At 54.1% G+C, this 13,389-nt stretch overlaps 1 protein-coding gene across 1 annotated transcript in view; it reads left to right on the forward strand.

Annotated features, from left to right (window-relative positions):
- CFAP74 (cilia and flagella associated protein 74) overlaps positions 1–13,389 on the forward strand; it is a 90,807-nt gene that overhangs the window by 51,937 nt on the left and 25,481 nt on the right. Inside the window, exons 14-17 of the mRNA XM_011987251.1 lie at positions 2,408–2,474; positions 3,233–3,322; positions 5,713–5,877; positions 6,639–6,798. Of these exons, the coding sequence (XP_011842641.1) occupies positions 2,408–2,474; positions 3,233–3,322; positions 5,713–5,877; positions 6,639–6,798 (482 nt within the window). The remainder of the gene's footprint in view (positions 1–2,407; positions 2,475–3,232; positions 3,323–5,712; positions 5,878–6,638; positions 6,799–13,389) is intronic.

Below are 13,389 nucleotides of genomic sequence, written 5' to 3' on the forward strand. Positions count from 1 at the left end.
TGCGATCTTGGCTCACTGCAACCTCCGCCTCCCGGGTTCAAGCGATTCTCCTGCCTCAGCCTCCTGAGTAGCTCGGATAACAGGTGCCCACCACCACGCCTGGCTAATTTTTTGTGTTTTTAGTAGAGACGGGGTTTCACCGTGTTGGCCAGGCTGGTCATGAACTCCTGACCTCAGGTGATCCAGCCACCTCAGCCTCCCAGAGTGCTGGGATTACAGGCGTGAACCACAGCACCCAGCCTAACTTACTTTATTTTTAAGAAAGTTCTTTCTCTTCTACTTCCTGTTTCCTGCCAGTTTTCTCTTTGTGGACAGGTTTGTAGGTCTGGGGTGGCTTTCAGATTCCCAGTTCAGGAGTTTCCACTCCTGGGAGCATTGTGAAGTGCAGCTTCTCAAATGAGGGTCAGCAAGGGCAGGATCCTAATTCCCCCCTTGCTGCCCAGGTTCCAGAGGGGCCTCCTCTTCTCCCACCAGGCATCTTCCTGAGGCTGCCCCAGGGGCGAGGGGTGCATGGGCTCTGATGGCCCCTCCCTGACATCAGCACTGGCTCGCTAGGACTTGGTGTCTTCCCGTGGAGGCTGTGACGTTCTCTTTGGGGAGCTGATTTTAGGTCAGCCTTAGCGTCTTTGTTCCCACCTCCTTCCTCGCTTCCCTGCAGTTTTTCAGATCCGTGTAGCGCTCTGTGAAGGCGGGCATGGAGAGTGCATGCTGGGGGTCGGTGTTTGCTTTTCACCTTACGGTTACTTTTAAGTCTAGGGGGTTCTGTGTCCTCTAGTCACGCTGCAGGCCTGGGATTTCTGTGGCCTACCTGTTTCTCTTATTGATCCATGTGGCTTCTAGGGGCCGCGTGCAGAGGTGGGTTTAGGTGGTCGCTGTGCTCTCAGCCACCGAGGCACTCCTCCCCGTGCTGGGATGAGAACTTCTTATGGACAGGCTGAGGCCACCAGTCTCCTGCCCTCTGTCTCTGGTTGCTGGAGTGAGAGGTGGCCTCGGTCCAGGTGCTGGTTTTTTTGGAGGATACCTGGCTTTCCTCCTGCTTGCTCCGAGATTCTCTCATCCTTAACGTCCTGCAGCTCCGCTGTGCGTCGGTGTGGGCTGATTTTTCTTAGACCTCATTGTACTCTTGAATCTGAAGATTCAGATCTATGAACAATTTTGGGAACTTCTCAGCCCCAGCCCCTGCGGCCTTGCCCCTCCCCTATTCATTCTCCGACTCTGCCCTCCTGCTCCTCCTTTTGAAACCTCCCCATCGGGTGGGAAATTTCTTGTCTCTTTTTCACATTGGGTGGTGCTCTAGGTGCCGCTCGGTTCACCCCTTGTCCCCTTAGTGCTGCTAATCAACGGTTGAGATTGCTTAGTGAGCTTCTTACTCAGCTGCCCTGTCTCTCATTTCTAAAAATGCCAAGCTCTGTTTTGGATGAGTCTGCATTTCTTGACAGTGTCTTGTTCTTTTCTCACGTCTGGAATTCTCTATTTCTGTCTCTAACCGTTTTATCCACACGTCCTCTAACTTCTCCGCTCCACACTCGTGTCGTCTGAAGCGTCTGGAGCTCGGCCCTGCACTCTGCTGTGCTGGTGTGTGAGGCGCGCACATCCACCCTCGGATTCGCTGCTCTCCCCGGCGGCTCCGTCCCGGGCTCTGTGCTGTTGGCACCGAAGCGTTTCCCTCCCAATCGGAGGAGCTTCGGGTTTTGCTTCTCCTGGTGCCGCGGGAACGTTGCCAGCCAGGGACACACTTTTACACTAAAACTGTAGCTTGCGCATTTCCAAACCAAGCACATTAGGTAAAATCCAACCTTGTGAAATCAGCCTGGCGTCAGGAATTCCTTGGGGAGATGCTCACCCTGATCTGGGCCAAGACAGACCAGCTCCCTCGAAGGGCCTGTGCAGTGGGGGCTGTTTTTCTGGTTCTTTCCCTGAAAGAGGCTGAGAGGGTCGAGGGTCCCGGCTGTCTCAGGGCTCCCAGTTCCAGATCTCTTCCTGGCTCCTGCCCACAGGCCCCTGGCCCCATATTGGTATCAAAGCCCTAGAGCCCTGGTCCCAGGCCTGGCACCTGTGCCCAGGGGAACTGTGGCCCTCACTGAGCCACGGGGTCCCACTTCCTGGCAGTTGGCCTGGGGACTTGCCTCACGCCTTCATTGATTAACTCCCTCACTCCACAAATATTCGCACACACTGGAGCGTCCCCTGCCTGCCAGGTACCGGGGTCAGCAGGGAACACAGCAGACCCAGCTCTCCCCTGAGTGAAGGTGGCAGAGGTGCAGGGCCGGGGCGGGGAGGAGGCCAAGGTGCAGGGCCGGGGCGGGGAGGAGGCCGGGAGACCCAGCCTGACTGCGCTCCGGGTGGCGAGGCGAGCGTTCACCCTCTGCAGCTCTAACCCCCGTGTGCTATGGGTCATGTCCTGCAGCTTTGACCCCCCGGGCCCCCTGTCCGCCGGGATGTCCTGCGAAGTGCTTGTCACCTTCAAGCCCATGGTGAGTCAAAGGGGCCGTTCTCTCTCAAAGGAGAGATGGCGGTGGGTGGAGCCCGTGATCGGGCGTGGTGGTGCAGACCGTGATGGAGGAAGGATGCACTTGGCCTCTCAGTGAGGATCACGCAGGCCCGTTTTGCTGTTTTAGTCCCAAAAATACACTCGACGTATTCCTGAAATGTCGGGCAGAACCGCAGCGCAGCTCCTCTGCGTTAGTGGCCGAGGGCGTGCACTCTCGGGTCTAAGTCAGGAGGGCTGGGATGTTCTAGGAAGCCCTGCCGGTGTGCGGCCCTCCTGAGATACCCTCTGCAGACTCCTTCCCCTGGGGTCACCCGAGCTGGGCGGGTGGCAGGTGGCCCCAGCCCAGGCAGCCACAGCACGTGTCACGGGCTTAAGTTACAGAAGGGCCGGGAGTGGTGGCTGATGCCTGTAATCCCAGCGCTTCGGGGGGCCGAGGTGGGAGGGTCGCTTGAGCCCAGAAGCTCAAGACCAGCCTGGGCAACATGGCGAGACCCCGTCTCTACAAAAAATACAGTTAGCCAGGTGTGGTGGCGCATGTCTGTAATCCCAGCTAGTCAAGAGGCTGAGGTGGGAGGATCGCTTGGACCCCAGGTGCGGGTGGGTGGAGGGGGGTTGCGGTGAACCGAGAAGGTGCCACTGCACCCCAGCCTGGCCAGCAGAGCCAGACCCTGTCCAAAAAAAGAAAGAAAACACACAAAAGTTACAGAAGTTTATGGTGGTTGGGGTCGTTTTATTTCTTAGATAAACAAAGATCTAGAAGGAAATATCTCATTTTTGGCTCAGACGGGCGAGTTTTCAGTTCCATTGAAATGTTCAACAAAGAAATGTTCGGTGAGTTCAAAGGTGTCCGAGCCAGCATTTCTCGGGGCATCCTGGCTGGGAACCCCAGTGGGACGGCATCTCCTGGGAGGGGGTGCGGGTAGGGTGGGGACCAGGAGGAGGCTCCAATCTCCACCAGGGGCCGAGCCCCTTCTTCCAACAGCAGCTTAGGTGGGCCTGAGCCGGACCTTGGGTGGGGGTCTCGAACGTGGGGCACTCGGACCAGCGCTGGAAAAATGAGACAAACCCTGCTCCGTGTGGATCCCAGACTGCAGGGCCCGTGCCTCAGAGGAAACCTTAACCTCCATCTGAGAAGGCTCCAGTCCTTCCTACAGCTCTTGGAAGGGGGTCACCCTTGATTATTTTTAATTAAGAAAAATTTCAAGCATAGTGGAAAACAGAACAGCAGAACGAGGCTCCATGTGCCTACAACCCAGACCCCACATCATCCTGGACCCTGCATCGTCCCAAATCCCACATTGTCGGCCTCGGACACCTTTGCTTGGTCCAGCAACTGCTGTATCTGTTGCTGATCCATTTCAAAGTACATTGGTGAAATGTCAACGCTTCACCCTCAGAAACTTCAGCATGCATCTCCAATAAACCAGAAACCCACACACCATTGTTCACCCCCCCTCGCCCACGCCTGCCGAGTAATCAGCTCGCACCGCACCTGCCACACAGCAAGCGGCTCCTGGCTCAGCTGCGAGTGTGAGGCCCCCTGCGGCCGGCCCTGTCCCGGCTGGACTCCAGCGCGGCAGCTACGGCAGCACGAGCATCTCCCAGAGGACGGTGGGGACATCATATCTCCTAAGAATTCACGGGCCAAGGCAAGTCCCACAGCCCAGGCCTGCGTCGGCGGGACAGGGAGAGGCCCATCCTTGCATTAGAGGAGGAACAAGCTGGGGCAGGTGAAGGGCAGAGGCCGCGCTGTGTTCCCCCACCCCCAGCAAGATCAGCAGACGCCCTCATGGTCGCCCGTGGTCCAGGCCACGCTGCCCCCAGCCACCTTTGATGAGCACCGTGTAACTTTCTCTGTCGTGTGCTTCCGCCTTCGCCGCGTGTCGCCGTGGGGAGGGGCTGCTGCAATCAGAGTCACTGATGGTGGTGGAGAGAGAAGTGTTTTCCTCTCAGTTTCTTCGCAGATTCGCCGACGTTTGCATATTTAGTGTGTTCCAGTCACTTTAGTCTCCCTTCCTCTCGGCACTCAAGTGGCCTTGCCGTGGCCTTGGCAACCGTGGCCCCGCTGGGGTTCATGCAGGAACCGCCACCGTCCTAGGGCGCCCGAGCAGCCCCTTGCCCTGTGGCTGCCGCCTTCTTCTCAGAGCAGTCGCGGTCCAGGCGGCAACTCCGCTGTGCGGGTTCTTGGTGAACCAACACTCAGGCCCAGGACATGGAGCACCAGGGCTGGGGCAGCAGGAAGTCCCCGCCCCAGCGACGGCCGGGCTCCGGCTCTCTCCTGCTCAGCCTGGGAGCGCAGCAGGAGTCTGGTGCTGGCCGGCTCCACTCCGGATCAGCGTCACGGAGCACGTGCCCAGCGTGGCCCTGGGTGTCCTGGCCAGAGCTGCCCCGGCCTCTCCCGCGTTTGATCTCTGCAGTGTCAAGTGCTCCTCTGTGACAGGAGCACCGAGACCCTCGGCTCCCCTGAGTAGGGGCTTGCTTCTCCCAGGGGAGCGTCCAGGCTGGGGACTGTAAAAACAGTCAAGCCCTGTCTGAACGAGGGGAGAGCAGGGCCCAGGCGGCGCAGGGGGAAGGAGGCGGCCTCCCCTGGCTGGACCCCGGCCGCCCTCTGTGAACCACGTCCATTTGCGTCGGCGGCCCCTGGTCCTGCCCCTGGAGCAGGAGCACAGAGTGGGGAGCCCCTGGCACTCCAAACTCAGGGCCCAGAAAAGCCTCCCGAGGTGGGGCCCCTGGGCAGAGCCGAGGTGTGGCCCAGGCCTGCATCCTTAGCCAGCGCCAGAGCTTCTGTGGCCTGTGGCCCACGACGGGCATGGTGAGGCACCACCATGGAGGGCGTGCTCCCGCTCTGGAAGGACACTCCCTGGGTCCCTGCATCCAGAGTCCGGCTGACCACGCCCAGGAATGACACCATATCCACACTCAGGAGCTCCAGAGTCCCATGTCCGGCTCCTTGTCTAGGCCCTGCGTCCTCTCACCGAACCCTTGTTACTCCTTGGCAAGGGGGTTCCTGACTTGATGTTCCTAAAACCAGACTTGCCTGCCGCACCTTGTCATGAGCAATACACGCCTGACTTCCGGGTTGAATTGTGTACCTGCTTGTGCAGTGCACAACACGCACAAATGCTCACGGCAGCCCTGCCTGGAGCCACGTGCAGCTCTCGCGCTGGGCACCCTGTGGGCCTGGCACAGTGGCCCTGGGTTCACTCTGTGTCCTCTGGCAGCTGTCCCTCGACAAGGAGCTCATTGACTTCGGCAGCTACGTGGTGGGAGAGACCACGTCTCGGACCATCACACTGACCAACACTGGGGGCTTGGGCACGAGTTTCAAGTTCCTGCCAGCTTCAGAGCCCTGCGAGACGGACGACTCCCAGTCCATCCTGAAATTAGTGAGTGTGCCGTTCAGCCATGGGGGAGTGTGGGGCCCTGCTCCCCAAATCCAGTGCCATGTGGGTGAACAGGGGTGACAATATGAGGATGTCAACAGTGGGCCTGGGAGGAGGGCAGTGTGGGGGCCTCCTCAAATCAGCCTAAGCAGAAGAGACCAGCTTCCACAGGACACCTGGTCACCTGGCCTCAGGGGCAGCGGCAGCAGGACACTCCCTTTCTCAGGCACATAGCAGCAGGGGCGCTGGCCAGCAGCTCCAGGCCTGAGCGCCCCAGGAGACCCAGCCTCCCCCGACACGTCTCTGAAGCCCCAGGCGTGGGGGTGGGAGGGCTGGACAGTCACATTCCATGGCTGCAGCTGCACCGGTTCCAAGTGTGAGCGCGTCTTGTCCCATCCCGGGTGTGGGTATCTCAGGCCTCAGGTGGAGAGAAGGCTCAGCCTCTAGCCAGCCGAGGAGGAAGGAGGATCGGACCAAGAGGAAGATGCAGCTCACGCTCCCAGGCTGGGGCAGCACAGCCATGCCCACCCGGCCTAGAGCAAGGGAGGCTGAGGGGTGACCCTGAGCCTCTGGGTGAGCTGCTGCTGTGATCCCACAACCAGGACGGGTGAGACGAGAGCAGGCAGCCGAGGAGGCAGCTGAGGGGCCACGCTGGAGCCAGGGCCCAGCCCCTGACACGGCCTGTGCTCGTGGGAGTCTGGGCAGCTGACTGGGGGAAGGAGGTGGGAAACCTCCCAAGCCAGGACGTTGATTCTCCTCTCCAGAGCAGCATCCTGACCTACGAAGATAAAAGCTTGTATGACAAAGCTGCCACCAGCATATCTGAGCAGCAGCTAGAGGGCACAGAGTCCTCCCAGGCGGACATGCAGAGCCGGAAGGAGCTGGAGAAGCTGGACGAGGAGCAGGAGGAGGAGCAGCCCACAGGTGAGCCAGGTTGCCAGGCCAAGGCAGGGTGGGCGGGCAGCGAGGGCCCCAGGGCAGCATTCCAGGGGGCTGAGGGGCCCAGGGGAGGATTGGAAAGGAGAGAATTTCCCCAGGCCTTCGATGTTCAGTGACAGTTAAGCAAGAAAATATTCGTATGTGCCACTAAGTGTTGTTTTTGGAGCGCGCTGACAGGTGTGCTCACGTTGACACTAACAGACTTGCAGGCCCCTCCAGCATCGGCCCAGCAGGCCCAGCACGGGCCACACGGGGTGGGGAAGAGGCTCTGCGGTGCCCCCTGGAGAGGCCGGGCTGCAGGGGCTTCTGTCTAGCTCCACAGCTGTGGCTGTTGTTAGATTTGCACCAGCGGGAAGAGGCGCCAAGAAAACAGGCGGGTCCTACCCTCCCCACGCCTCCGGCCCTCCACCCCGCCGCCGTCGGGAATCACTTGCGTCTCCTCCTTGCTTCTCTTGATCGTTTTCCCACATACACATCGAGATCCACAAGCCTCTGGGCTCCTCCTGTCTGTCTTCGCGTGGTGCGAGTTCCGCGTGCCCTGCAGCGCAGGGTGGAGCTGGGCCAGTTCTCCACAGCCGGTGTGAGCCACACTTCCGGCGTGAGCCACACTTCCGGTGTGAGCCACACTTCCTGTCCTCACCACTGCGTGGCGTTTCCTTTCCTGAGAGAGCCTCAGGTTCTAGATCCGTCGTCCTGCCAGCGCACGCTTGGGAGCGTTTGTGGTACACACTGTTGCAAACGCAGCCACTCTGCACTTCCCCTCAGGCCTGTGTGTGAGTTCCCACAGGGCACGGGGCTGGGGTTCATGCCGGCATCACAGGGCATAGCCAGCCTCACTGGCATCAGCTAATATCAAAGTGAGTTCTTTTTCTATGGAGACAGGGTCTCACTCTGTCGCCCAGGCTGGAGTGCAGTGGTGTAGTCACAGCTCACCGCAGCCTCGACTTCCTGGGCTCAAGCAGTCCTCCTGCCTCAGCTCCTGAGTAGCTGGGAGTACAGGCACACACCACCACACCTGGCTAGTTTTTGTATTTTTTGTAGAGACAGTGTTTCACCATGTTTCCCAGGCTGATCTTGAACTCCTGAACTCATGCTATCTGCACACCTCAGCCTCCCAAAGTGCTGGATTACAGGCATGAGTCACCTCGCCCAGCCCACCGAGTTCTTTTTCAAAGTGGTCGTGTAAGTTTAAACTCCCATCAACAGTGTACAAGACTGTGCTGTTCAGTGTGACTGTCACTGCCATATCTGTTTTTTTTGTTTTTTCTTTGGTTTTTTTTTTTTTTTTTGAGACGGAGTCTCGCTCTGTCGCCCAGGCTGGAGTCCAGTGGCCGGATCTCAGCTCACTGCAAGCTCCGCCTCCCGGGTTTACGCCATTCTCCTGCCTCAGCCTCCCGAGTAGCTGGGACTACAGGTGCCCGCCACCTCGCCCGGCTAGTTTCTTTTTGTATTTTTTAGTGGAGATGGGGTTTCACCGTGTTAGCCAGGATGGTCTTGATCTCCTGACCTCGTGATCTGCCCGTCTCGGCCTCCCAAAGTGCTGGGATTACAGGCTTGAGCCACCGCGCCTGGCCGTCACTGCCATATCTGGCTGTTTAAACTTAAATTGATCCAAATTAAATAATAGTGAAAATTCAGGTCCTCCTCCACAAGGGCCACATTTCACGTGCTCCACAGTGACCTGGACAGCCCGGAAGCCCAGCTCTGCCTGGTCACAGAGGGCCCTACAGGGCCACACTGGGCTTGAGGGCCTTGTGTCACGTCCTCAGGAGGGCGAGGTCAGACAGCCTGGGGCTGCCTGTCTGGAGGGTCTGCACCAGTCTGCCGTTGAGATGTTGCTTTGTGATTTCGCAGATCACCAATGAGATTACGTGTCTTTCCATGGGCCCATTTACAAGTTGTGTTTTCTTTGGTGTGGCATCTCTGTTTAAGGCTTTCCCTCGTTCTTCTGTGGGGTTGTTTGTCTTCTTCTCATTCATTCATAGGAGCTCTTCATGCACCCGGATTCCAGCCCTCGTCCCTGAGGAATGTTGCAGGTGCTGCCTCGAGTCTGTGGCTGGGCCTTCCTCTCCCTTTATGATGTCTTTTCTCAAATCAAAGTTCTTCAGTCCAGTCTTTGCATATTTACCAATCGTTTCTATTGGAATTTGTTTTTTATGCTTTTTAGGCGATTTTTTCTCCTCCAGGGTCATAAAGACATAGGACATCGCTTTTGTGTTGAGGTGTATGATCCACCTCAAATTCACTCCTGCTTGTGGTGGAAGTCGGGGCTGAGGTTCATTTCCCCGGCGCGTGTTCGTGTATTCCACGGCACAAGTGGACTCTGCTATCCATTCGATCCATTCATTGTCCGTGCCAAAAATCAATTGACTAGCCAGGCACAGTGGCTCACACCTGTAATCCCAGTACTTTGGGAGGCCGAGGCAGGCGGATCACTTGAGGTCAAGAGTTTGAGACCAGCCTGGCCAACATGCTGAAACCCCGTCTCTACTAAAAATACAAAAAATTAGCCAGGCGTGGTGGCGGGTGCCTGTAATCCCAGCTACTTAGGTGGCTGGGGCAAGAGAATTGCTTGAACCTGGGAGGCGGAGGTTGCAGTGAGCCGAGATTGCGCCATTGCATTCCAGCCTCGTCTATGAGAGTGAAACGCTGTCTCAAAAAAAAAAAAAAGAAAGTCAATTGACCATATAAGCATGAGCTTATACAGTTCTTCCCTCTTTTTTCTGATTAATTGATCCATTTAATTATTCTTATGCCAGAGCCATTGTCTTGGTTATCATGGACTCAGACAAAGCCTTGAAGCCAGGTGGTGTAAGTCACCCAACTTCGTTATTTTCTTCACAATATTTGCGTTAGGACCTCAGGATAGTTTAGGTCCTTTACATTTCCACATAAATTGTAGAATCGGCTTTTTTATTTCTACCAAAAAGCATAGCATGAATCTAATTGGCATAGCATTGAATCTATAGATCAATTTGGGGAGAATTGACATCTTAACAGTATTGAGGCTGGGCGCGGCAGTTCACACCTGTAATCCCAGCACTTCGGGAGGCCAAGGCAGGAGGATCGCTTGAGCTCAGGAGTTTGAGACCAGCCTGGGAAACATAAGGAGACCCCATCTCTAATAAATTTTTTTTTAATTAGCCAGGTGTGGTGATGCGCCTCTGTAGTCCCAGCTACTTGGGGGACTAAGGCAGGAAGATAGCTTGAGCCCAGGAGGTTGAGGCTGCAGTGAGCTGTGATTGCACTACTGCACTGCAGCCTGGGCAACAGAGAGACCCTGTCTCAAAAAAAAAAAAAAAAAATGAGTCTTTTAATTCATAACCATTATCTCCCCATTTAACTAGGTCTTTCTTTTCTTTTCTTTTCTTTTCTTTTTTTCTTCTCTCTCTCTCTCTTTCTCTCTCTCTCTTCCTTTTCTTTCTTTCATCAATATGTTATACAGTTTTGGTCTGTTTATCCAGTGACAGTCTTTGACTTTCTTTAGAACATTTAATCTATTTAAATGTGTTGTGATGATTGATACATGTGGATCCATTTCTACCATCTTATTTTGTGCTTTACATTGGTCTTTTTTGTTTCTTTTCTTTTCTTTTTTTTTTTATTTTATACTCTGGCCTTTTATCCTCTCTCTTTATTTTCTTCTCTACTCATTACAATACCCCTGGCCTTCGAATTGGCCTCAGAACTGGAAACACCTTGATCGGGCCCAGTGGCTCACGCCTGTAATCCCAGCACTTGGGGAGGCCAAGGCGGGTGGATCGCCTCAGCTCAGGAGTTCGAGACCACCCAGGGCAACATGGTGAAACCCCATCTCTACTAAAAATACAAAATATGAGCCAGGAATGGTGGCAGGCACCTGTAGTCTCAACTACTCTGGAGGCTGAGGCAGGAGAATCTCTTGAAGCCAGGAGGTGGAGGTTGCAGTGAGCCATGTTTCTCGTGGAATTCCCTGCATGCTGAGCCAAAGCTGTGCTCTTCTGAGGGAGGCTGCCTGTGCATTGGCCACTCACCCACACTCTTTCAGCCTGGATGGTATTCTCTGCAGTCTGCGTGAGACAGTTTGCATCACACAGGCTGGTCTCAAACTCCTGACCTCAAGTGACCCACCCATCTCAGCCTCCCAAAGTGCTAAGATTACAGGCGTAAGCCACCACGCCTGGCCATCAAGCATAGTATAGTATTTTCTATACTGTGGGAACGAACCATTGGAACACTTCATTAAAATGTGAATTATCCCAGAACTATCTATGGATGAATGCAGTTCCAACCAAAATTCCAGGAAGATTTTTTAATGGAAATTGACAAGCTGATTGTAACGTTCATATGGAAATCCAAAGGACCTGAAGTGACCAAAACAATTTTGAAAAAACAAATTTCAAGGACTTACACTACCTGATTTCAAGATTAATATAAAGTACAGTAACAAGACAGTGTGGTGTTGGACAGAGACAGAAACCCAATGGAACAAGATAATCCAAAAATAGACACACAATTATAGTCGACTGGTTTTGAACAGAGGTGCAAAGGTAATTGCTTGGAGAAAGAACAGTCTTTTCAAGAAGTGAGGCCATAACAATTGGATAAACACAAGCCCCCTCATATAGTCTGGCTCTGTGTCCCCACCCAGGTTTCATCTCAAATTGTAATCCCGACGTGTGGAGAGAGGAAAGTGACCGAATTATGGGAGTGATTGCCCCATGCTGTTCTCATAATAGTGAGTGAATTCTCATGAGATCTGATGCTGTTATAAATGCATTCTCACCCCTCTCTCTCCTGCCACCATGTGAGACGTGCCTGCTTCCCCTTCCAGCCCCCATGACTGTAAGTTTCCTGAGGCCTCGTCAGCCAGGTGGAACTGTGAGTCAATTAAACCTCTTTCCTTTATAAATTACGCAGTCTCAGGCAGTTCTTTATAGCAGTATGAAACAGACTAATACGCCCCCTCCAATTTAAATTTAACTCGTTCCTCATACTATAAACAAAAAATTATCAAAATAGATCATGTACCTAAAAGTTAAGCCTAAAAATATAAAACTCCCCCCCGGAAAAAACACAGGAGAGAACGTGTGGCCCTAGGTGAGGCAAAGGTTCTTCTTAGACATAACATTGAAACTATGGCCCATGGTTTAAAAATTGTAAACTGGACTTCACCAAAACCAAGAACGTCTGCTGTTTGAAAGACACTATTAAGAGACTGCAGAGATAAGCCACAGACTGGCAGAAAGCATTAGCAAATCACAAATCTGATAAAGAATTTGTATTCAAACTATGTAACTTTCAAAATTTAACTGGAAAATAACCCAGTCAAAAAATGGGCAAAAGGCTAGGCACGGTGGCTCACACCTGTAATCCCAGCACTTTGGGAGGCCGGGGTGGGCGGATCACCTGAGGTCAGGAGTTTGAGACCAGCCTGGCCAACGTGGCGAAACCCCGTCTCTACTAAAAATATAAAAACTAGCTGGACATGGAGGCAGGCGCCTGTAGTCCCGGCTACTCGGGAGGCTGAGGCAGGAGAATCGCTTGAACCTGGGAGGCGGAGTTTGCAGTGAGCCGAGACTGTACCACTGCACTCCAGCTTGGGCAACGAGAGTGAAACTCCATCCAAAAAAAAAAGGGCAAAAGACCTAAACAAATGCTTCACCAGAGAAGATATGTGGATGAGAAATTAGCACATGAAAAGATGCTCAGCATCATTAAACATGAGATGAAGAAAATGTCAGTTAAAACCACAGTGGGACACCACTACACACCTATATGAACAGCTAAATTATAAACAAAAAACAAAAAGTTTGACAATAGCAAGTGCCGGTGAGGAGCAGCTGGAACTCCAGTGCTGCCCCTGGGGATGCAGAATGGCACGGCCACCAGCGAAACGCTCAGCAGCAACGCCAGACACCCACCAATGCCACTCCTAGGTATCTGCCAAAAGAAGCGAAAACTTAAATTCACGCAAAAACCTGTGTGTGAATGTTTGTAGAGAGCTTATTTGCAATTGGCAAAAACCTACGACCCTGATGTCCCACACCTGGGGAGCGGATAGAGAAACCGTGGGGTCCCTGCCACGCAGCGCCGCTGGGCAGCAGACAGACAAAACCTTTGACAGAGGCCGTGCCGTGGACCAGTCTCAAATGCATCGTGCTAAGGGGAAGAACTCAGACACAAGAGACTGTAAGCTCTGTGAGTCCATTTTTGTGACATTCTAGAAAAAGAATATTTTGGCTAAAAATGGCAAAACTGTAGAGACAAAATAGATACCGGTTGCTGGGGCAGGGGAAGGGGTTGACTAGAAAGGGGCACGGGCGACACGGGCATGATGGGGCTGTTCAGTGTCTGACTGCTGTGATGAGTGTACAACCACATGCATCTGTCAAAACTTGCAGAAAGTTCCACTAAGAAGAGTCCATTTTACTATATGCAACTTATTCCTTAAAAAAAAAAAAAATAGGCCAGGCGCGGTGGCTCAAGCCTGTAATCTCAGCACTTTGGGAGGCCGAGATGGGCGGATCACGAGGTCAGGAGATCGAGACCATCCTGGCTAACACGGTGAAACCCCGTCTCTACTAAAAAATACAA

This window comes from Mandrillus leucophaeus, unplaced genomic scaffold (genome assembly GCF_000951045.1).
Source record: "Mandrillus leucophaeus isolate KB7577 unplaced genomic scaffold, Mleu.le_1.0 Scaffold305, whole genome shotgun sequence".
In the NCBI taxonomy this organism is placed as follows: Eukaryota; Metazoa; Chordata; class Mammalia; order Primates; family Cercopithecidae; genus Mandrillus; species Mandrillus leucophaeus.